This window comes from Homarus americanus, unplaced genomic scaffold, assembly GCF_018991925.1.
Source record: "Homarus americanus isolate GMGI-L3 unplaced genomic scaffold, GMGI_Hamer_2.0 scaffold43895, whole genome shotgun sequence".
Classification (NCBI taxonomy): Eukaryota; Metazoa; Arthropoda; class Malacostraca; order Decapoda; family Nephropidae; genus Homarus; species Homarus americanus.
The window spans coordinates 417,978-444,575 of record NW_024738072.1 but is presented as its reverse complement, the minus strand read 5'-3'; the positions used below and the strand labels follow the sequence as shown (position 1 = coordinate 444,575).

General features: G+C 36.3%; 1 protein-coding gene across 10 annotated transcripts in view; it reads right to left on the bottom strand.

The window, feature by feature from the left end:
• LOC121873664 (RNA-binding protein 25-like) overlaps positions 1-26,598 on the bottom strand; it is a 63,257-nt gene that overhangs the window by 35,944 nt on the left and 715 nt on the right. For 3 of the 10 annotated variants that reach the window (XR_006090292.1, XM_042377316.1, XM_042377319.1), the window contains exons 1-7: positions 21,745-21,937; positions 19,314-19,355; positions 18,998-19,035; positions 7,817-8,105; positions 6,627-6,764; positions 5,474-5,748; positions 2,449-2,547 (exon numbers count right to left, since the gene is read on the bottom strand). Coding sequence is in view for 9 of the 10 variants with exons in the window: in XM_042377316.1 (XP_042233250.1) it covers positions 2,449-2,547; positions 5,474-5,748; positions 6,627-6,764; positions 7,817-8,105; positions 18,998-19,035; positions 19,314-19,355; positions 21,745-21,922 (1,059 nt within the window). In the remaining variant the exon portion in view is untranslated. Of the gene's footprint in view, positions 1-2,448; positions 2,548-5,473; positions 5,749-6,626; positions 6,765-7,816; positions 8,106-18,997; positions 19,036-19,313; positions 19,356-21,744; positions 21,938-25,279; positions 25,379-26,598 lie in introns of those variants that run through there. The other 7 variants (XM_042377320.1, XM_042377324.1, XM_042377321.1 and 4 more) reach the window with 6 other exon arrangements.

The following is a 26,598-nucleotide window of genomic DNA, read 5'->3' as shown; positions in this document are numbered from 1 at the left end:
GACTTTAGAGCATCAATATCCAGCACAAACTGCCTTCTGGCACTAAAACTGAAGGGTCTATCAATCAGTTATTTTTCTTATTTGAAGACTGGAAAAACTGCCATCAGCTTCAATTAAACTTGGTCCTATCCCAATACCTTTACTTCTATTATCAGGGGCCCGTTTTAATAATTTGAATTATCCTGGCTATCAACATCCAATGTCTTGGAACATTTCTTGATTTAATAAAGCATGAAATGGACCAAGAAACTGAAATATGATGCATTAAATCACTAAATCAGTGCTGAACTCCCCTGGTAATCAAGAAACTGGTGTTAAGGTATATGAAAAGAGCTATCAACAATCATGAGTGCTTAACAAGAAAGCTGAACAAGAGAGATGCGTCAGTGTGCTGGCAGGAGCCGGTCAAGGAGATAGCAGGTTAAGTTGCTGGACCAAGCAGGTAGATGACTGACTACAGGTAACACGTCCGCTTCAAAAACCACCACCGCCGAGGAGGTGCACACATATGGTTGAAACTGTCTCCAACTAACAAGAGACAATTCCAACCATATGTTCACTGAACTTGTCCTCTTTGGTATCTAAACCAGATATAAGATCTCAAGAGTAAGAAAACTGGTAGTCACTAGACAGTATAAATATTGTACTGAATTAAAAACAGACTTTAAACTTCACATGTGGATTCTTACATAAAGAGATCCCATGAAAAGTAAAATCTGATTATCAATTCAAAAAACTGTCTGGACTACCTTGCCCCAGGCCAAATAAACTTTTGTTTCTGTTACAAACTAAAGTGCTTTATTAGATGCAGTACTCACCGTCGCTGGCACAAAACATACATGACAGTTGTCGTCTGCCCGCGTGTGAACTCTATGACTGCCTATGTTTGAGAATTACACATTATGTTTGTGTCTTCTTTTCGAAAAACACTAGGTTATCAATTTCACATAATCAGCGAAATAATCTTAAAAAATACAAGTGACAAAGTGATTATAAAAGTTACAAAAAATCTTTATTCATGTTCTCTATATATTTAGTATTTAATCATCACAAAGCAATGAAAAAATAAAGTTCTAACAGACTGGAAGCTTAAAATGGCAGAATATGACAATAGAAAGATGCAGGGGAGGGAACTGCCTGAGGATAGTATTAGCTCTATCATCAATCATCTGGAGGTATGACTAGGCATGTCTGGGACACACAAAACATCTCCATAGAAACAAAGAGAATTTCAGCCATATATGCTTTGATTTGCATCCATATTCTTTTGTTGTTCTAAGCTGTTATGTCATTTTGTAGTTTAATGAACATATGCAATGAACTGGTGTACTTTACCCTGATGAATTTATAACTGTGCTTTTAAAGTGTATGATACAAGTAACCCTGCCTCAACATGACAACTTCTGGAAAGACCACAAGTTGATGAACTCTGAAAGTGAACTTATAGATTTTAACTTTGTACTTCCCATTACTTTTATTGAAAGACTAATAGTACTGTACATACATGGTTCAGTAACTGAATGGAAAGTTACAGATAGCAAAGCTTTGATAAAATGAACTCCATAGCATAGCCATACAGAAATCTTATCGTTTTAATTACAGTATATGGTAATATATTAATATGTATATGTCAGCCAGAACCTGTCAACACAGCCCCTTTAATTTGGTCAGTTAAAAAATTTATCAAACACTACCATTTTTAATGAATTATCAAACACTACCATTTTAATGAATATTGCTTTGAAAAGCCTCTAATTTTTTTTAATCAAGTGCTTTTCCTCCTCACTTTGCATAAATTAGCTGACACTGATGTGTGAGCCTAATGTGTGCAAAACCTCAACAAACCTTTGATTTATGAGACTCCAAGGTTCGAGAATCTGCTGATATTCAAGTAAACATCTGTCAAATTTTAAACTTCAAGTTGAAGTTGGTCAACCAGTAACTATTTTGTCATGTTAAGTCAGAATGACTCATATTTGTATCTATCCACTGATTACAAATTTGAGCACAATTATGGTGTAAGCCTACAGCTAATGAATATTTGATATGCCACAGATGAAACAAACATGAGTCATGAACAACTCATAAGGGCTGCATCCACATCAAGTTTTTATCCCAATAAGGATAAAGATCTTTATGTGGACCCACTATCATATTTGCTGATCATGTCACACATACTGTTAATGTATAAGGAGAATGAACAAAATGTATAAATAATCTTAATCAGACTTTGAGCAGGAAACAACAGCCATTGTCCTTCTACCTGACCTCTTTTGGTATTTCTAAAAGCCAAGTAAAAAAATTAAATTAACATGAACATAAAGAAACAATATAGTTACCATGTTTCAATTAATCCCTTAAGGGTCTTACTCTGATGCAAAATGCCCATTGTCTCCTGCCTGCAACAGTCCTAAAGCGATGATCAAGGTATAAAATTTGATACCCTACCTTCATCTGTTCCCGGAACTGCGTAATCTCTCGTGTAATCAGCTCTTTTTTACCCTCTTCCACATCTTCCATGTCATCCAGATTCTGCAAAATGGACATCTGTCAAAAAAACAGTATTCTGTTTACAACATATTATGGTTCTCGGTAAATTCAACAGTAACACATAAAACAAAGTATAAAATATTAATTCTATCCTTTTTTTTCTGTGATAATCTTGCAACTCTCCATAAAAAAATATAAAATAAATAAATAAAAAGATCATCGCTTATTTTTGGTATAAAATCCATAGGAAACTGAAGTTGTCACTAGAGGTATTTATCAGCAATTAACAAAAAAGGAAGCAGTATCAATCAAGGCAGTTAAATTTCCTTTTATAAAATCCCAAAAAAATTTTCAGCAAGTTTCCATGAAACACATTAAAATTTAAAAATAAGCAGCTCAAATAAAGATAGTAAAAAAATGAGCTACAGTACTGATCCTAAAACCCCATTTTACAACTAGAACTTATTGACTAACTCATACACTGCATCACTAAGCTTGTGGGGTAACAGCACAGGGTTCCCAGAACCCTTCTACTTATGTGAATGTGCTATACTCCAGCCAGATATCCAGTAAAAAACTGGCAAACTGGGGTAAGTCTCTCTCCCATTTGAGCTGTAGCCCCTGGAAAGGGAGTAGCATTGGTGAAGTTAGTTGCAAGGATGCTTGAGCAGAGAATTTACTGTACAAAATTTCTGTGTATACATTCAGAAATCTACAAAGGCCACAAAATATGATGTAAACTCAACAAGGCTTCAGTTTTAAGCTCTTTTCAACAGCCATAGGGAGGAAGAGAAGGATCTTAGTAACTCAAACCCATGCTAGTTATGAATTAGGATTTCAGGATAAAGCATCACCATTGATGTTTTATAGCAATTTTCCAAGCTTGAGTGGGCAAGCTGTGATTACCTGATAGCAGGTATTGAGTAAAACCAGAACAAAATGTCCCCACCACACCAATCACCACTGGAAACCAAGGCACTGGTACACTGTCTATGCATGCCAGCCCAGATAAAGCAACAGAGACCAGAGGATGGGCAAAGCTCCGATGACCCAGTTGCCATCAGGCATGTTGAAGAAATGTTTTATGGCTGTGCCCTTCCGAGCACTAAACCACAAGGTTGGAACAGCTGGCAAGGCATGGTCACAAATTACAGATGTAATCAAAGGCTACCCACAAAATATATTAAAATATTTTTGTGCTCTGAAAGTTGAATCACACTTTACTTCATTTCAGTTGCATAAACCTGCAGGATAAAGTTCCTCTCATTCCTGATTGAATAACCCTAAGGTTATTACATCTTATACACCTATAAGCCCTGAAAGTCCAAAGAGCCAAAGGGGCTGAGGCTGCACTCGACTACCTTCACTACACCAACTAAGTCAGGTACCCTTAACTGATTAATCAACTGAGGAAACCCAGGGTGCAAACCATCAACCCCTAGAAGGTGTGAGCACTGCTCCATGTCCTGCTGGACTAATACTCTCAATTACAAAGCAATAAACCTGATAACCCTTCATAAAATTATTAGACCTGGATCCAGCACCTTAGTGTCAGCCCTGAAATACTCATTAAAATCCAAGTCCAACCCATAAAAATCCTCAAGGCTTTGTCCACCTAATGCCAAGATGTCACAGCTCATTCTAGTTATTTCTATGTCACTATAAACTGAGTTATGATCAATCTCCAAAGCAAAGGACAGCCACTTATAATCTAGGCACCTTCAATCACAAAGGACAAAAATATAAATAATAAGTGTCCCTCATTTATAAAGTGCCACTATCTCTGACATGCGACAAAGTGAACCAGCCAACCTCATCTGGTTGGAACCAGACAGAAAACAGTGTGTATCTCAAGTCCCTGACAGTAATGAAAATATTGCTCACATTCAGTATATATAACAGCATGTTATATTTCAACCATGTAAATCTGATATCTTCAGAAAGATTACATTGTAAATGTAGTTGTGATTTAATGAGAAATAAGTAGCAAGGTATGACTAAGATTCTTCCTGGGGTGGTAAATTAACTAGTAAATAAGCCTTTGAGCTGTAATACCCAGGTAATGTGCCTTTGAGTTACATTACCTATGTAAGAGGCCTCTGAGCAAGGTCCCAGTGGGAAAAATCTTTAGTGTAAACTTTATGGGAAATAGTACAAATCATTATGAAAATGATCAAACTGAACAACTTACATCGGGATAGTCCGTTTTCAAATCATCTAAAAAAAATTTACTAACATAAAGGTTCATGAAATAAACCTTATAAGTTGATACTGCCTGCAGATTTGATAACACCCAAGACAAGATATGATGTGGAACTTGACTGAAATTCCAGATCAACACAAATTCTTCCAGAGGACTAAAATATCTTCATATTAAGCAGCAAGCCAGACCCCCATATCTGAAATTCTTTTTATCTTATAAAGCAAAGTTGATCTATAGAACTGTGACAAGTTCTGTTGATCCCATAACCAACGTGGTAACTAACTAAAGACATGCGTCATTAAGCTAAGCAAGCACTATTACAATACAAACCTATCACATATATAAAACATTTATGTCAATGTGATAGCAGTATATAGTATATATAAGTGTCTGAAAAAAGTGAAATCAAAACAACTAGTTATCCTTAGTCAGAGCAACCCCATCCAAATCTGACAGCTTGCTTGTGGTGTCAGCATCTTATAGCTGATGTCAAAAATAAAAGTTGGTCAGATGACACACATTTATGCCTGATGTTATCAGCCATAAAAATGTAGACCAATTTTTATGTGGCAGCTTAAGATTTTTACATATTTCCCTTAAAATTTTACATTCAACACTTAGTTTTACTGTACGGTACTCTCATTTAGATACCCTGTATTCAATTCAAAACACACCTTCTCAAACTATGAAGTAAATCACATCACAGAACATCAGATTGTAAGTTTCTACCAATACTCTAAGTGTCCCTAAGTGCAGAACATATAAAACCAGAGATCTTACTGTTGTGGTAGGGATGTTGGCAATATCAGCCCCACTTGATAGTGCAACTAGTTTTTCTTGAACTTTAGACATGCGTTTTTCTCTCATGTCATGTTTGTTAGGAGGTGGGACGTAGTTCATGATGTCTTTCTTGTGATCGGAGAGGATTTCGTTAATACGCCTCACTGCTGCTGCATCTTCTAATCGCATATCCTCATCCATGTAATCATCACCTTCATCTAACTCATCTTGTAAAGGTGAAGAATCACCATTTTGTTTGGATTTCTTTCGCTTCTCTGTCATGAAAAGGTATTTTGTGAAAATATATATATATGTACAGTACTTTTTTTCAAGGAGGGAAACAAACAGTAATTTTCACTGCCTTATACTTACTTTAGATTATTGAGAAATTAAGGAATGCGTAATGCAAGTTTTCATTAGATACAAACATAAGTGTACTAAAGACTAATACCATTTGTAAGAGTTTGTTTTTCCCCTCATCATATTTCGCATTTATTCTTCTTTTCTAGACTTTATTCCTTCTGTTATATATATATATATATATATATATATATATATATATATATATATATATATATATATATATATATATATATATATATATATATATATATATATACATACATATACATACATACATATATACACATATATATATATATATATATATATATATATATATATATATATATATATATATATATATATATATATATATATATATATATATACATATATATAGACAGTATTAATGTATTTTATGAATTTTATGTCCTTACTTTCTCTCAATTATATCTCATTTTAGTTATATTCTATACCATGGATTAATCTTGGAAACCATGTCATTCTTACTATAACACTTATTAGAATATAATATATCTCATTGAACTGTTAGGTAGCGTGCTAGCGAGCTTCTAGGCACGCGAGTTACAATAGTTATTTTCTAAGAACCAGTGGGTAGAAGGGATAGGTGGTGATACTTGTAGTTTACTAATTCAATATTTATTAACATAAGGAGTGAACAAGATGTTAAATAAGTACACTCAGACAAGACTGGACCCCTTAGGTCTTCCTTTACAATTAATAAAATAGATCTACCATTACTTATTACATCATTAAACAACTGTTATATTATTCCATTGTCAATACTTACCTTTATAATCATCTAAAACTTCTTTGGTTTTTGCATCAGCTTTGACAACCAATTTCTTTTCAGCAATCTCATAGTCATGAAGCAGTCTAATGGCTCGCAGGGCTGCATCTGGGTTCCCAAACTCACAAAACCCAAATGCTGAAAGAATATAAATTTATCATCAGTGTTTCATTAAGACACTCAATTATCCAAATCATTTGCAAGTTAAACTTATGGTAGTTTTTGTAATTACTCGATACATATATAATGCAAACCAGCACAGCAGACAAGAATTGTGTATACAACCAGATTCATTTATGCATGATGAGGAAGATGGAACTTTTAGATTAATAAGTAGAAATTTGTGTCTCACCCATAACTATGACATTGACTAATGAACAGGAGGCCACCAAGGGTGAAACATTACTCTTGCATTCTGTCATTACCACATTAATTTATTATCGAGCATTCTTTTAAATAGAGTACGTATTGTACTATTGAAACTAATGTAAATTTTTTAAATGCAAACAATAAAACTGATGTAAAAAAGGGGGAGGTGCTCCAAAATCTATACAGTAATCTCAATATAATATAAATATGGGACCAAGAATTATCATGCAACATTTCAATAAGAAAAATGGGGTACAGCACAGGAGGACCAACCCCCCCCCCCAAAAAAATCCCTAAGACACCACTTTGTCTCACTTTCAACATTAATTCCATTACTTCAAAACCCTTTTTAACAAATTAGATCTTGCCTTGAGTCTGAACAACTGCTTCCTGGACTGCAGTTGCTTATACTCAAGGTAAGTGATGGGGCAATATAACTGGGGGTGTAGTGAATCTTGAGTGATTTGTGTAGATGCTGCAGGCCAGTGTCAGCAGGTATCACGGCAGTTCTACCATCTAGTGAAGGCAGGGAAAACATAAGGTTTCCTTCAGCTGATCAATTGTCTTCGGCTTATAGTTAACCTTACAAACTAACACGCCATTTCAAATACATGACTAAACCCCCACTTAACACAAATTCATGGAACACACCTTTTTTCAAGAACATAACCCCCGAGTTCGGTTGGATTCTCGCTGTACTTTCTTTCAGCACTAAACAGCAGTTACCAGTTCACCATACATTTATGCTGTCATTTTACATCAAAAACCATGAGTAAAGCTTATAAATAATGCACATAAAAAATTAGGATATATTTCCTTACCTTGCAATTTGCCAGAAGCTCCCTGAACTCTCTTCCAACTGTGCACATTGCCACAAGTGTTGAGAATATGTCGAACCATCACATCAGGCGCCTTCTCGGTAATGTTGCCAACAAACACAGTCACCGCCGGACCTGATGATTCTAATCGTTTGGAATAGCTTGGAGGTTTCATACCATGATTGTTGGAAGGGCCCTGTGTATTTTTGTTGGAGGAGTCTGTGGTGATAGTACGGACAGGTGGCCGGCTTGATACAGGGGTTGGAATTTGGGAGATTGCCTGCAAGTATAACTGTTCTTCAGTAATACAGTACCTCAATACGCATTTACAGAAGTACAGTACTGTACTCGATAAACAAACTTTCACCATAAAAAAACTTCAGATTCATTACTATTTCATACGAGGCTAAAAATAAAGATAAATAGTAAATACTGTACAGTACACTGAAATTGATAAACATTTTACTTAAAATAAATTATCAATCTACAGGCAGTCCCATTTACAAACTTTGTTTCTGAAAATGTGTTTGTAAACTGGATATTTGTAAAACAGATTTATAAATCCCTTCAAAACAATTAGTCCTCAATTTACGAAGGGGTTCTATTCCTGAAAACCTTTCATAAACCAGTTTTTTATAAAATGAATCCCATTTTCCATAGACTCCCATAATAAAAGCCGAGATACGTTCCTACAAAAAAATTTTATAAATAACAATTCCCCAAAACTCTTTAAATGCAGGTACTCCTCAACTTACGACAACCCGGACATACATCCCTTGTGGTAACCCATCTCCAAACGGAAGCATCGCAGTAGTAGTATCAGTTCACTATTCATGAATGAATGGGTATTGGTAATGTATTGATGGACGAGATTGGTGGATAGGTTTGCTGTTAGTCATAATTATAGGTTGGCCGTTTGGAGACACGAGTTACCACAAGGGGTGTAGGAACATTTCCGCAACTCTACCAGTAATAAATATACGCACAGTACTGTACTGTACTGTGTTGTACAGTATAATAATTTTAGTGCCTACGAAATTAACATTATTTAAGGAGCACTGTACTGTAAAAATTATACAAAGTATATACTGTACTGTACTGGACAGTTTTACATATTTGTTCTCATGACACCTACAACTACCTTAAAATTCACACAAAATATTCCAGAAATATGCACTTCTGAGTGCCATCCCACATCACCTAACACAACACTAATTATTGTTGCTAGGGGTGGCAGTGACAGTGTCCCAGCTGGGGGGGGCTGCGTTGTTACGGCAAGCGCCAACAGCTATCATCCCCGACATTGTTTAGGTTTAAACATTTTATTTCTCAAAGGCTAATGTCGAATTACACACAAGGTTTATGAAAACTCTTTTTTTTTTACCCAAAAATCTGGGGCCAAACTATACACAAGATAGGTTTATGCAGGAATATTTACAGTATACTGTACTGTGCTAGTATTAACCGATTTTTTTATTTTCTACTGGATTGTGTTTGTTTCTATTATATCATCAGTATACTGTATAACGATTGCAAATCTAAGGGAGCCTTCATATATGGCCGGTTAAGCTCTAATGAAAGTGCTGTAACCCAAACATTCACATTCATTAACTAGGGTGTTTCCTTTAATAGCCTCTAAAAATGGAAGAAAGGGGTATTGACTCTGTTAACACCTCTCGCGCATGATGACGCGATTCACATCATATTCGTGGTAAGACCAACTTCGCGGTGACACAAATCGAGTCCCCAAACTTTTAAAAAATTTGCCAAAAATTAAGTTTTCAGCAGAATTGCATCAAATTTTGATGTATCATAGTAGCAAGTGAGTTCTATCAAAGAAGCTAATTGGCAACCCTCGAGGCACATACAAAGGGAAGACCGGAAGGATAAATGCACAGTATTATCTCAGCAATCAGACCGCGAGTGTGAGCCGTGTCCATTTAAATTTCCATAACTCCGTGAGGGCTAACAACTCCTTGATCACAGTGCTTACCCTACTCCATGAAATAATTTATTTTTAGTGTTAGAGAAGTTAAGTGATGGATGTGTAATGTAATATTTTGTTTATATTTACAGAGGGTGTTTATTTTTTTAAAAGCCATTAAGTACTCTATCAGGCTATATAACCTCGTTATACTGTAGTGATAATGTCTCGAAAAAAGTCCGAGGATGATTTTCTAGATCTACATGAATTTTATCAGTACCATTTTCTTCATTGTAGTGCTGGCTACAAGATGCAATATAAATTATATTGGCACAAAAATAATAGAAAAAATTACCATTTGAGAATTGGGTTTTTGCTATTTTCTCAAAAACTATTGGTCATATTAGAAATCTGATTACTGCATTGGAAAGCTCATAAAATTCCACTTATAGCAGTTGGCTCAGACAATTTTGAGCTAGGAGGTTATGATCGTATTGGTGTGTATTTTGTTTCTCACGTTTATCAGAAGTGACGAAAAATTGCAATACACTTTTATTCATTTTTCGGCTTATGTTGCAGAGCAATCAGTTTCAAAGCCAAAGATATATGGGTTATACCATTAAAAACAAGTTTTGGGAGGAAACTGATAAAGCAAAAAAAAATTCACGGTGCACTGTCTTGCCTGCCCTGGGGGCCTCAGAGATGTGATCTTGGAACTGAAAACTTTGATCTTATCTCTTGCACAAGAGGGTAAAGGGCTGAGAGCATACATGTCTTGGTAGGTGCATATGCAGAAGAGGTATCCACCACTTCTGGTAGTTTCTGTTAGGGACATCCTTTTCCTCAGAAAAGAGAAGAACATTCGTTAACCAAAAATTGGGATCATTATCCTCAAAATGTGAGTAGAGATATTGTAATCTTCTACCACATATTTTTTATTGACTTTACTTTTTCTGTTTTTACACATGTACAGTCGACCCTCGTTAATTCGGACCCCTTTAATCCGGATTTCGGATAATTCAGACAAAATCTGAACGAACTTTTTTTTTTTTTTTTATAGATTTGTAGGAATATTACCTACGCGGACCTTAAGCTAAAATGCTGGTCCACCCACTGCTGGGATAAAACACCAGCGTCCTTTTGGTTAAATGTAACATCTCCACCACTAGTGTGGGGGGATGCAACTTTTAGCTTCAGACATGAAAAATATTTACCATTTACTGCCAGTAAACAATGGAAACGTAAAATATGTACCAATTAGTAATGAATAGTTGTGCAGTTTCTTCAGCAAATGAAGCTCACCAACCTACAATAGGCTAAATTACCTAACAATGTGTTTTCAGTAGTCTATGTTGAAGTTCTTAGCATAGGCTAACTTATCATATCATATACTGTATAACAGTTCTCATTGATCTACAAAAATTACCGGTAATAAAAACCTTTTTGATATTTCACACTTAATATAATACCCGGTAATCTACTTCAACCTCCTTTTGTTTACAACGATGCATGACGCACCACCAGCTGTTGAGTATCAGCTAGACGGCACACGTGTTTTTCGAATCGTTTTCAGTTAAAAAACTGTTACATCACATGTATATTTTACCTTAACTGTGCCTGAATGAATATATTTTTGGAAATAAATAGTAGTTTTGCTGAAACGTGATGTATTTTAATGTAAAATAGGATAAAATACATGACGAAAACAAAAGATTTTACCTAACCTTCCGATGTTCAAGAGAAATTACTCGTTTTTTTTAATAATTTTTGGTTAAAATACGGTTATATTACAATGGTATTCTATTCATACTGTGCTTGATATAATGCATTCACGGAAATGTAATATTTTTGCTGAAATGACATACGTATTACAGTGGAAAGTGGGATAAAATCGTGACGAAAACAATGACTTTGAAATATAATGCAATATTAACCCCTAAATCGGTTAATTCGGACAATCGGCTAAAACGGACACCCCTCCCCCCCTATTAGTCCGAATTAACGAGGGTCGACTGTACTTATGTTGTAGCAAGAGTTGCAATCATAATTGCAAGACTCTCTCAAGTGCTGCGAGCCCATATGTAGTAGGCATTCCCCTCTTGATTACTACGCTGAGGTACTGGAACATGTAACAGTCAAACTAGAGGATCTGGAGCCTAACTCTTTTAGGAACTCCAGAGTATTGGTACAACATGCTTCCAGTCTCTCAAGACCCTACTGGGACTCAGGAATATTCATGGTTCTCAAGACCCTACTGGGACTCAGGAATATTCATGGTTCAGGGTAATGTACCTTTCCTCCTGGTTTTCCCTTGGAGCTTGCCACCCTCCCTGTTCCAACTACATTCTGAGAGAAATAGATAGGTGCCACACAGGAAGCACATGTGTAATATGAATCCAACAATTTAGCATCATCCATGGGGCCAACATGATTCCATCTGGGTGCTTGTTGTGGGGTCAGTAGGTTTGTGGTTCTTGTGTGATGAGTAGCCCACAGTAGTTTAAAACTTTTCTTCACATCATTTATCTCTCATTCCAACCACTGGAAGTCCCAGAGACAATGGTCTGACTACCATGTTGGCACCCCTCTCATATACACACAGTGTGCAAGCACATGCATGCATACATACTGTATATACAAACATACACTCTCCTCTGTTCAGCAAAATCACAGTGCATAATGGCCCATCACTATACAGAAACACATTTTACTTCATTCATGGATAATTGCTCCCATATTTTACCCGTTTCCCTCGCTATCATTTTTTTTTTTTTTAATCAGGGATTTTGAACTGTCCTTCCTTCTACTCTCCAAGAAAATGGCATTTTATTTTACTTATATGTATAATAGGACTAAACTATAATATTACATGCACAAAAATAAATGAATAATACTCACCCAATCTATGGCAGACAATGTATGGATACCTTCTCCACCTACCCAGATTGTGCTGTGTTTCTACCTTGTTTTAATGTTTGTAACCAAGGCAAGACTTTAGATTGAATTTTCTTATTTATTGCAGCTTATCAAGTGCAAACCTTGAAAATGTTCCCAGCACAGCTAAAATACACTTAGGTGTGGTCACTGGTGGTGGAATCTATGGGGCACTGCAACCCCCTTACATGAACAAAGTGGGGTAGAGCCCCCCTAGATTAGATCAATGTTGTGTATACAGTGCACGTACAGTATTCTAGTCTATGACTAATTTATCTGTATTACACAAATGGGTGGATAAGCAAGATCAAGTGGCTCTAATCCAATAAAATGAGAATAAATTGCAGAGATTGTTGTTTACTTTAAAAGTTAGCTTCCACATGGTTAGAGCCCCCCCCTCCTCCCCCCTAAATAAACCAAGTCTACCCATGAGAAGACCTTATTATGTGACATTGTTGGCATGTAGTGGATCCCAGGTGAGACCCACCCCACTTGCACACTATCTTTCAGTTGGCCACTTGAACTTCTCATGTAATGATTATTTTTATGATATTCCTATTCTTATTATTAATTTATTTTATTTTTAACAATCCTCTTCTTCCTCTAGTTATTATTATTTAAACTCTAATGATTTTGTTGCCAGTATCAGTGTAAAAGCAATTAAGTAATCACAGGCATATGGGCTAGCTATTTACTTGGGGGGGGACAGAAGGAATACAAGAATGAAATAAAATAGTTAAAGAAAATAATAAAACTTGTTAATTATAATTATCATCATTCTCTCACAACCCAAGCTATTGCAGTAAATCAGAGAATACAAGTAGTATATATGTAGAGGTTTTCAATTTATCAATATGGCCACTTGATATATTACAGATGACAATGCTATTCAACAGTTTCAAGCAACTAATGGGTACTTCTCTCTCCACATCCAGTTTACTAGCTGAATGTTAGACTTTAGAGAATTTATATTTAAATCTGCCAACGGCTCTAAAGTAATGCCCTTCCTCCTGTTGCACCCTATAATTTGCTGCATGCACAATATAATCCACTTTTTTTTCTCTGTTTTTCATCCTTTGGAAAGCGTTGAAACCTCAAACTTTTATCATGTAGTCTGTAATTTGATATGCATCCAAATACAAATACGGAGCATTTATCAGGCGGTCCTAGACCTTCGCACCATGACGGCCAGCTGGCTCGCCCTTAGTGCAGCACCCTGTTTGGGGACTCCGTGGGATTTGCTTGAACATGCAATTTTTGCTGTGGGGACGACTACAGGGATGAACATACAAGTGTGTTATCTGATGTCTTGGTCTACAGAGGGACTTATTCATGAGACGTGTCAAGAGGAACATGGAACATTGGGCTTGGTGAGGCCATGACATAATTGTGGTGAGTGTCATGTAAACAGTACACCAGGAGCTGTGAGCTACCTGGGATACGTACTATGGCTGCATAGTGGTGCAGCAGTTGTACCAAAGGATGCCTATGATTGGCTTATGTACAGTAAGTTCTCTAATGCGACTTTTCACGGCACAATTTGGCTATAACATGATAAATTTATTAGGCAACACCTTTTCCAAAGTGCAACTGCGATTTTACTATACTGTACAGTAACCCGATTTGAGAAAATGCGTGTCATGACCAAAGCGGTTACATGGTCGCCTGGGATGTAGCACTACAAGAGGGGACACTGCAAACCCATAGTGTTCTTTACATTACTTCAGCATCGGTCATATGATCGTGGACATTATTTCTGCTTATTATTTTTTTTGCCTTGTGTCAATAAGTGGCAAAAGTGTGAAGCATTCTGGTAGTGGTAATGTTCAGCAAGTGAAACGAAGAAAACCCATAATGCTCGAGCAGAAATTAGACGAGATAAAATGTTATGAATGAAGTGAAAGAACACACTATGAATGCCACCAGACTTACCAAATCTACTCTCTACATTATTCATGGAAATGCTGACAAAATTAAGGCAAGTTGTACTAGTGTATCACAACTTAGTGCAAGTCAGATCTCAGTTTGTGGATAAAGAACCAGACTAAAACAATTTGGGAAAAATTTCTTAACCATTAAAAAAATAAATAAATCTCCATTTATGAGGACTTAAGACTCAAGGTATGAGCCTGAAGATGATGTCCAACCATTTACTGCAAGCACTGGGTGGTTTGCAGGGTTCAAGATCTGCTTCAACTTGCATAATGTTAGGCTAAGTAGAGAAGCTGTGAATGCAGATGATCCCACTGCATTCCCCGCGTTTCTCAAGATAGTGATTGAGGAAGGGGACTGTTCTCCAGACCAAATTTTCAATGTAGATGAGACCGGTCTATATTAGAAAAGGATGCCTTCCAAGACCTACATCATTAAGGACGATGTCAAAGCTCCAGGGTTCAAGTCGCCAAAGACCGATACACCATCATGCTGGGAGCCAATGTGGGCAGCGGCGATTGGCCGAAACCTGAGCGCATGTATCACCAGGGCAAACCCATGTGCTCTCAAGGGTTTCATTGGGCTAATCTTGGCATTCATTTTCGATCCAGCAAGAAAAGTAAGATGACTGGTCAATTTTTTATTGATTATGTGTTGGAAACTTTTCATGCTGACCTTCAATATTATTGTCAGAAAAAAAATCAAGATTTCAAGATTTTATTACTGTACTTCTAGACAATGCTCCTAGCCATCCACCTTGTGCTACTGATTTTGGTGAAAACATTAAAGTGGTGTTTTTGCCACCAAACACAACCTCCTAGTTGCAGTCAATGGACCAAGGAGTGATTGCTGCCTCTAAAGCCTGTACTACTCTATCTCAAGTGCACCCTTGTCAGGTTGATAGAAGCTACCAACAGAGACAATAAGCCCATTGTGAGGGAGTTCTAGAAGTGTTTCAACATTATTGCTGAAGCACGGTAAGATGTCACAGAATCTGCTTAAATGGTGTGTGACGTAAGTTCCATCCTCATGTTGTTTATGACATTCAGGGTTTTGTGGTGCAGACTGAACAATTGCAGCGAGTCCAATGCCAATGTGCAGTCGTAGCAAGACAAGCAGAATTCGATGAAGAGGAGAAGGGAAATGTTGAGGAGCTGCTGAAGTCACATAGGGAGGAAGTTTCAGTGGAGGAATTGCAACAACTGGGTGCTGAAGCAATTGCAGCATGTGAGGATTTAGATGACCCAGAAGATCCACCACTGTGTGAACTCTCAACAGATGTTCTGTCTTCAGCTTTGCAAGATATTTAAAGTGTCTAGCAAAAGTTGGAAGACAACTACAACTCCGAGCACTGGGCGAGGAGTAACTCGCATTTTCTTCCTTTTCTTATTTATTCTACAGTATTAATGAATGATATTAAAGTAAAACATAATTATTAAAAATCAAACATGCAGTACAGTATTTTGTTTAATTCACTGTACTGTACCTGTATAGTCGGGATTGCATATAAACAAATACAGCTCTGTAGTTGTCCAACTGTAGCTAAACCTCCCTAGCAACAGTGCTCCATACCAGACATGTAGTTTAGACCCTGAAACATTCACCAATTCACAGAAAGTATTTGTAAGTATGCAATTTTTTTCAGGAAATAAGAATTCATCTCAATACTCAGAAATTTCTCAAGCACAGAAATGTTTTTCTCCAACTGCCTGCGGCTATCGGGGATATTGCTGTGCAGTATTTGTTAATTTTTATTTATTTTTACACACACTTAACGTTTCCTTTCAGTGCTGTTAAACATATTTCTATCACGTTGGTGTTTGAGGAAACCAAAAGCAAAACAAAATTAATATTAAAGAATGAGTACAGAGTACTGTACACAAGACCTGATCCTTTAATCAGTGTTTGTCATAGCTAAAGACATCTGTGACAGCAACATTCACACTATCTAAACAAATTGGAAATTTAGGATGATACATTAACTCATCAGGGGTAGAGCCTGGAATTTTTTCTCAGAAAACATCTTGAATCATGTAATAGGAGCCATATGTAATGGGAGTATTTTGATGTCAGGATAGTTTCATGTTGTTCAATTTATTTCAAATCTCGTCCGGTTTCTCTTTAAGAACAGGTATAAAGTTCTTACTGTAGCTATTGAACATACAGTATTTCATATACCTGTACTGTCTTTTGTTTATCATCATCTTTTAATGATTGTGTACACCAAAATTGTAATTAAAAACATTGTTAAAAATTTGTGGCATTCTAATATGTTTGGGAGAAATTTCTTTAACGAAAAAAATCTCAGCTTTAATAATGGGAGTCAATGGGTAAATGTGCAGCACTTTATGAAAAACATATTTACGAGAGGCTTTTCCAGGAACATAACTCTTAAATCACGGTTTGCCTGTACACTATGTTTTGTTGATGAATCGTGTGTATACCTTGTCACCAAATAACTAGAATTATGAAAGTTTCAGAAAGGTTTTTGGTACAACCACGTTTCATATTTCCACAACTTGCAACACCACTAATTCCTTGTTATTATCTATCAGACGATTTGTCCTTAATACAGTAAACTGAAGAGTAATCATTCTATAATTACGTATCATGAATATTTAATACTGCTGAATATTTAAAATGTCTTGCAAATATTGCCCCGAGTTTGATAGAGTAGCAGACAAATAGAGAATGGGATGTGAAAAATTGGTTAAAGTTGCATGATTGATCGGTGAAAAGTAGAAGGGAGAGGTGGAAGACATTAGAGATGGAAAGATATGTGAAGGTAATTCATTACTGAAAAAAAAAGGTAGATGTACATCAAGGAAGCAGCAGAGCATGTGAATGAAAGAAAAGCATGATGCTGAATGGTTTCTGGGCATGTCACAGCAGTTTTGAGTGAATGGATGAAGGCAAATAAAAGGAGACTCTTTTTGACCTTGAATCTGTCCATACTCCATCACAATGAGAAGGGCTTGTGAGTGAAAAAAGAAAAAGCAGTGTCGTCCATTTCAATCTACCTTGACTTTCAGACCAAGTCCTGTGCTCATTATTAATTGCCTTTTCTCAGCCATGGGATACCTTCTCCCTCAATCCCATAACTTCACTTGTGGTCTCTCTAATTTCACTAATTTACTTCTCATTTTATATATATATTCTAATTTACTTCTCTTTTTATATATATTGTATATTCATCTAATATTCTCTCCATACAAACAGACATAGTTACTGTATCACATTTGAACTTTCTCAATCCCTCATAATATCCATACTAATATTACATCTGACTAATATATAGTATATACTGTACTCCTCATCTAAAAGACAGTCAAAGAACTGCATCCATCTCTATGAAGTTTCAGTGAACTGCAGGAAAATCTAAGGCAGTGGTTCTGAACATTTTTTAGTCAGCATTCCTCTTTGTCTCAGTATGAGATGGTGACTCCATTTTTGCTTGCATTCCTTTAATAAACTAGGTTTATCATAAAGTAAAAAAATTATATATATGGCATAGTCTGTATATGCCCAATATACCTTTGGATCCTTGAAATGTTAATTCATGTACATGTACCCATGATGAGGCTGCACCTACCCCCTGAAGGTCCATGGGACCCCAGTTCAGAACCCCTCATCTAAGGAATCAAGAATTCACTGAGAAAAAAGTACATAAAACAATATGCCCAATGCCATATTTGACCTTTGATCTTCAACTGTAACTTTGACCTCTTTGGAGTTCTGCATTTTGTCAATTCATGTACTGTAATGTTTCATCAATAAATGGGTGTTGCTCCACACCAGGAAAGTTTATGGACACCCAGAGACATAATGAGCCCATAATGTAAAATGTTTGCTTTTAACAGGCGATTTAAACAGATGCAGAATAGCATTGAGCTAAAGTGATAAACAAGTTACAAAGTGTGATATAAGGTTGACAAAAAAGGTGTAACATGCACAAAAAAAATCTAACAAAGTTAGTGCTATTACAAATAGAAGTTGTTAGAAGTTAGATAAAAGTATTAAAAAAATTTATACAAAGTACTCAAGATTAACATATACAGTACTACTGTATAAACATAGTTGCTCTGATGAACCAGAGCGAAGAATGTTTTCAAATTAGTCTTGTTAAATAAAAAACTAAAAAAACTCAAGTTACTAAAACACAAGCAAAGCGGATGAGGCAAAAATAAAATAAAGAAAATAAAAAGTTTAACAAGAAAATGCATTCTAAATTCCAAATGAGAAAGCAAGGAAAGAAGTGACAACTCAGAAGATCAAACAAGGAACACTTTTAAGAGAAATCTGCTTAGGCCACCTTGTACTGTACAGATGGCAGTACAGCAGCCAAAGGAAGAACACTAAAAGTACATTAATTAATATATTGTAACTGTACATACCTGTGATATAGGGATGCCAACTGCTTGCACAATATTGGCTGGAAAATAATTAAAATATCTTAGTAAATCTAAAATATGCAGAACAACCCTAGTCTATTCTTTTATACCGTAGAAAGAGCTTACATCTGCTGGCTTTCCAAATGGCTGCCTGAAAACGACCCTCATTCTTTCAAAATCTATGGCTACAAATGCACAAGGATTACCTGTAACAGGTCATGACCAATATGAAACCTTTTTTTTTTTGAGAAAAACTGATGATAGAAGCCAGTCAGATGAAGATGTATATTTCACTAAACTGGCTTGCTTTTTGGCTTACCAATAGGCGATATTTGACGCAGATCAATGGTAAGTGGTCCTCCTGAAAGAAAGTGAAAAGTGGCATGCCACAAGGGTCCGTCTCGGAATCAGTTCTTCATATCTATGGGGTATGATGATAGAAATTTAATGGGAGACTGTGGACGGCAAAACAAATGTTCTTGACGATAATTGGATACGCTACGTTACAATTGAAACTGCAAATTTGTCATTCAAGATAGTGAACACTCAAGTTAACAAAATGGATCATAGGTTAATACCTAACGAATTTTATGAATATAAAATTTAATCTAAGATGAAAACTTTAAAAGAATGTAAAAAAAAAAAAAAAAGCTTAAAATAGTTACCAAGATTAAATTAAACAAAAAAATTTATCCAATTTCTAACTGAAATTTTGCGCAAAAATTTTGTACTGCACAGTACTTAACAAGCATTACAAAAACTGGGTTAAGTAAAAAATCTTAATACTGTATCAGAAGTACTTGTATATATAGTATCAGATAACCCCTATACACAAAATAGCAACAAACTTTTCAGCATAGCTAATACCAGTACTGTACAACAATAAAAGCCACATGGCATTTATTCAAATTATGGAGAAGAAAAATATTGCCCATTTGTAACAATCAAACACATTTGCTTTGATAATGAAAGAAAACCCAAGAAATACACTTACAAATGATACACTATGGCTGAAGGGAAGAAAATAGTGACCAATGAAATTCTCTTCATAAGAACAACCCTGGCAGAGCCTGTTTTGTCCAAGGGGTTAACTGCACTCTTAGGCAGACACACTGTCTCAATCAGGTCAATGCTAAAGCTACATAAAGACCTACCTTCCTGGTAAATCAGTAGTTAGTGAGTGCACAACCCCAACCATGAACCAGCAGTGCTTTAAAAAAACACATTACAGGCCATCAAGCTGAGTCCCTCAACTGATTCATGTGATCTAAAACCCTCACTCAAGAATATGACTATCCTAGCATTTTCCTGCAGATTTGAAAGCCACTCAAAAGATGATGGAAGGATTCCAGGGTATTCAACTGTTCTCAGATATAAAATGTGATTTCAAAGTACGGGTTAATCTTTGTTTTACGATTTAGCTCTGCATTTATAAGATTCCAAAATACTATAGGAAGAAGGGATGGAGATCATGTCTTGAGAACTAACTCACACAACCCAAAGGAAATAAACACCACAGAATATTTTCTAAAAACTTTCCTAAGCTTAAATAAAGCTTCATCACTCCAAATCTCAACATACTGTACCAATAATAACAAACCACAATATAGTATAGGCCTAATGGCAGGAGTCACACCACAAAGGATAAGATTGCTCTTAAATCATTGGATAACACTTCAATACCTTTTAATATTTAAAAGTCTGAAATAAGAATCTCTTCAATTAACCCTTCTTACAAACTTTCAGAGATACGATCATCGTCTTTGAGGGTGTTAACTGCCAGAGCAGGGCCGGTATACATAAAGACTGAAAATACGGGTAAAATCTGCCCCATATCACTTATTGCGAGCAGTAAAATGCTTGCAAAATCCACTTGTCAAGCAAATTAAACTAGTTGAATGCCACTCAAAGACACCTTTCCAAAGTTAAATGCACACAACCAATCCCTGTATAAGTCATAATTCCAGTGGAAAAAAAAAAGGGTGAATAACAATGAACCTTAAAAACTGTGATGAGAACAAGAGAGAAAGCCATAAATATTGATTGTTTGCAGGCAGGAAAAAAATGTGAGCACTGAACTTTAGACGAAAGTTTTCTCTTTAGCAAACAAAAAGCAGTGAGATCAAACAAGTGTCAAATCTATTCACAGAGACATGCCCTTGTCGAACATGAAAAATATTTGAAAGACACATCTGAGCTGACAAGAGGTTATATAAAACAGGAAAACTATGCTGATGTAGGGAGTTGAACAGTGTGTTAGTCCTGGTATAAATAACTTTTGGTAGGCAAAGATTCCACAAAATATAATTTCAACAGAAAAGTCACTCTACCAGTGGACATCCTAGATCAATTGAGTGCTTTGGTGGCACTACTGACAGTAGTTCCTAAGAATACTCCTGACTTAGTGCTGACAGCAGATAATACAGTACTGGAGAGGCAGTGGAGAAATTTGAGAAATGGAAGGATGGAATAGAAGCAAAGGACCAGTGTGTGTTTGTGACAAAATCAAAAGTATTAATTAGTGGTGTGGGAGAGGGACCCGTGCTGAAAAGTGGAAAATGACCACGGTCTGCAAGAAAGGTGTTGGCAACAACTCCATAATATTGCAATGATTGTGGAAGAGGTGCAGTGCAGTGGGATGTTGCTGACTTTAATTGTTCTGTATGTGCAGGTAACCATGTGCCCACCGCAAGGCTGGAGAACTGAAAATTAGGGATATGTTCCTGGACTGCAACAATGAGTTCTGTTACCTGGGTGGGGGTGCTGAAGCCTGCTCAGTTGCAAGACTGGCTGTAGGAAGTTTAGGGAGCTGCTGCCTTTATTGACTGCAAGAAAACCTTCTCTCCGAGGAAAGGAAGAATGTGTGGCTGACGTGAGAAGTGTTGGGCTGTATGGCAGTGAAACATGGTCGGTTAAAAAGGATGACATAAGTAGACTTGCGTGAGCTGAAATAAGAATGGTGAGTGAATGTGTAATGCAAAACAAAGACAGGAACCCCTGTTTAGAGTCAAGTGGGCAGGTGAGTACTGAGAGTACATTGTACAGTATATTGGTCAAGATGGTTTGGATACATGGAGTGAATGGATGAAATTAATTAGGTTTAGAGTGCACGAGTTTAAATGTGGAGAGGAGAGCCAGGTGGAGGCCATGGGGAGCGGTAAGAAATGACATTCAAGTTAGGAACCTTGCAAGAGACCGTGCAGCACAGTTCTGCCATTATGTAATTACGGATAACCCATGCAAGCATGGAAAATGGCCACAAAACGATGATGATAATGACGATATGTTGCTTAAATGGTTTTTTCTGCACGAAACCAATAGAGCTAAGTGCCCCAGTCTACAGGTGGCAGCAGTAATCCATCTAAGAGCACCATGACATACATAATTGGTATCTGCTAACTGTTCATCAGTAAAGTAAGAAAGCCCGGCTCTCAACATGCCGAGCTCCAATGAAGCAATTTTGGCTTAATTTTCGACCAAGTTTCTCATGGTAATATCTTGAATAATATGGGATGATAACGTTATATAAATTGACGGCAGCTTGTGCAACATCATCACTGTTACTCGCAATTTTTTTTTAGAATCACATGACACACCTCAGGGTTTCATCCCAGTGGCCTTAAGACTTGCACACTTTTGCAATCATGGCCACAGCTCTGCCCTCACTCACCATGGAATCACCAAGGGAGTAGTTGTTTACATAGTCTTACCAGTAATTCAACTAGGTGAGTGTCCCTGCCTAGAAAGTAGTCAGCAACCTGGACCATGAAGGCACATCTCTCAAGTCACTCAATGACTTAAGCCATAAAGAGAAATTTACACTGCTATCAACAGGACACAGTACAATAGCTACAGTAACCAATTTCAGTGTACTGTATTGTAATGTTATGTGCTAGCCCAATTCAGATAAAAATGTTAAGTTTATGATTGAGCAATTTTCTCCAAAGAAGACAGCTTGTGTGAACATAAAGGTCCAATGAAACCAAAATTTTAATTAAACAAAAACCAAAATGGAAAAAAAAAGAAAAAAGAAAAGATAAGACAAAGGTTTGATCATGCAGCTATTTAAAGAAATTGTAAATCCTTATATGTAGAATACTGTGACAAAAATAGAAGAAATGTGGTTAGGCCTATCAATGGAAAAACTAAAATGAAATCAATTCCAAAACAAACTTGAAGACAGATCAGAATAAATAATACCTCTAATAATAAGAAGCCAGTTTCCATCCTGCAAGAGAACCTGATACAAATACAAGTGATAGTTTGGGTCCATGACAAGTAGTATATCAGATTCTGTACTTGTAATTGTAGTAGTATTTCATGACACCCACAATTAAGTACAGTATAGTTGCACTTTCTTTTCAAAAAAACACAGCTCTATTTATTTTATTCATTCAACTGACAGATCCCTGAGATGAATCTAAAAGCTTTAAATTCATTTTCATGCAATATACAAACTCATGGGAAGGGGATGAAACAATCTATGACATTTACATTGCATTATCATCTACCACACCCATCTACAACAAAGTTAGTTTACCATTCTATTCAGTTGCTGGTCTGAGCATAACACAAAAAGTTTAGTTGAAAACCAGGAGTAGACATGAGCTTTTGAACCCATTTGTTAAGTTGGGCTACATTACTGTGCAGCATATGAAATGGAGAAGCTTCGGATTATTAAGAGCAATTACAGGTACCCAAACAAAAATGAGTCAAGGTTCACCATGAGAATTACAGTACAGCCCTGTATACTGCACAACAACATTAACAGTTGAATATCTGAGTACTGTACTGTAATAAGGTTACCATTTAATTTAACTTAGCTTTTTGTTTTGTTTTGTTTTGTTTTTGGCCATGCAACATTAACACTAACTTATTATTAACAGCAGCCAATAATAATGTGCTTTTCAGAGCTGCAAAATATCCAGCAAGTAAATAAGCAGCAGTAGCACAAATGAAGCATTGTGATCAACACAGACATTCTTGTTTAATTTTGCATTATCTTTATTTCATTTCTTCCATCATGTGCAACATAAGGTGTCTTATCAAAATGATTATACAGTACTGTACTATCTATCAATATATAATGACAGGTACGGTCGACCACATGAATAAGTATAAATCTACGGTTCGTGTTTGAGACAAAATATCTAGTAACATTGTCCTGAACAGAACAGACAAAATGACCTGTAATTTATGTTTTATTCCTACATATATGTTATAAATACATTCGTTGTGAATTTTTTACTAGTGTCTTGTGTTTATATTACAAGTAATATACAGTATTGTATCCAATGGTGGTAAACTTGTTGCCAAATGGGATTGCAGTTATCGTACAACTCCCTCCTCCCCCATTTTTTCTCTTACCTAGTTTTTTTACTGATGTTTGGATTTGTAAATGAAGTAAGGGGAGTAAATAGAAGAATAAAGAAGGGAAAACAGAAAATAGTTAGAGATAACAGGAGGGGGGGAACCGAGTTTCATCATGCATCTGGATGCACAGTTTCAACGTTACCAGACCATTTTCGGACCTTACAGCTAGTGTGTATACTTATTCCTGTGGCTGACTGTACACTGATAAAATCTATTATCAAATGACTTTGTTATATATGATAAACAAACAGGTATCAATGTGAAGCCCAGATAAATCTGTGCAGCACCCAGAACCAAACCAGTGGCCTCTAGTTCTGTGAGATACACTACTGTGACCACAGAATTTAGCTCTCTCTTCCAGGATGAAATAGGCTTATTTTTTCATAAACTTGAGTTTTCCTTTCCTTGACAAGATTAAAAACAGGTGAAAACTCTGAAGCCATTGGTTTCAGCGAAATTAACCAATATTAAGCTAATCACAAAACAGTGAAGGCCTTGTTGGTTATGAACATAAATGAAGTTTATGCAAATCTCATTAATTACTGCCAACTGGTACATCTTTTTTTTTATTCACACTTAAAACAGTCTTCAAATAGGCTGACACACAAATCATAAATATCCATATAGCTACTACAGTATACAGTATAGTATGTTAATAACTGTCAACACACAAGGGTGAATCATTACATTTATCCTAAGTACTGGATTGTAATCTTGACAAAAGATGGGAAAAAATCAAATCTACCCTTATGTTATGATGTACTAATATAAAAATGCAAATATAAGTGCGTAAAAACTGTGTGCTCTACTACAACCAGGACAACATTTCTTTTAAGCTCTCAAGAACATTAGTAGCCCAAACAAAGCACTAGTGACAAGGAATGACTGATGCAAAATTAGATAATTACATACTTGCTAGAGTGAAAGGTGCCCCCATCATGGTTGATAATGGTACGCCCGGCATGAGTGGAGGACGAGGATTGAACGCCATTTCAACTAGCCTGCCAGTCTCTGGAAAAAACAAAAATTCAATTAAGCTTTCAAATTATGATATAAAATGCAACAATAAAAAATAATAATGCACATATAATTAACCCTTCCACTGATATCTTGTATATATGAGAGCATTTTTTCTGTACTCTATGGGTGTGATGTACACAGTATACCATATGTATGCACACTCTTATGAGCAGCTGAGGTTATAAATCTCTTCTGTTGGCACCATTCCATACTACCATATGAAAGGTTGATTTTTTTAACTTATGCCCAGTATCCATCAAGTTGTCTTAGAGTGATGCACAACTAAACACTTCTAGAAAACCGGTAGCAGTCCAAAACAAGAATTTCATGTGGATATGTTGGATGCGAATGAATCTGATAACTTAAGAGGGCAGTAACTATGATCCTTGTGTACATGATATATAGGAAAATACACATTAAGATTCGTCCATTCAAACAAACTACTGTATATACTAATGGGTATGGATTATCTCTTGAATTGGGTGCAAGTAATCTTGGGTACGAATTATCTCGTGAGTTGGGTACGAGTTATCTTAGGTACAAGTTGGTGTGGATACGAGTTAACCCTTTTTAATACAATTTATCGGTATTTTTGGTGATTTTTTCTATATGCACCGGTCTTTCTCTCGCTGTTATTAATATGTAGTTTATAATGTTTAGACAATTCTAAGACCATTTTCATCTGTGACACTTCAGCCAGAAATTAAGTATAACCGAGATATTAATTTTTCAATATTATTAAATTCGCTCAGTCACAAGTGTCGCCCTGTCTTATTTACCTTGAAGAGATGTTATGCGCAACATTGACCGACGTCATCCAGTCGTGATCAATGATGTATCAATATCATGCAAATTTTTTTCGACCAATCACATTTGATTTTTTCAAAGGAAGCAGCCTGGGTAATTTCATTGACCAGTCTCACAATGGCCGTGGTGGAGGTTGGTTGTCATTTGTGCTCCTACGACTATTTTAAGTTTATTGCCGAGATTTACGAGAACGACAATCATTCTATCCAATTCTTATGTACCCCTGGTCCTTCCACTTCTAACCAAGGTATTGTACTTTCGGACATGGCGCGCCCCCAAGGTTTTTACTACAGACACATTTAGGTTAGTTTAAGCTAGGCCTACCGGGGGCCCAGAGGCAGAGCCCCAGGCTAGGGGGTTAGGTTGGGTTAGGTTAGGTTTTGTTAGGTTAGATAGGTGCATGA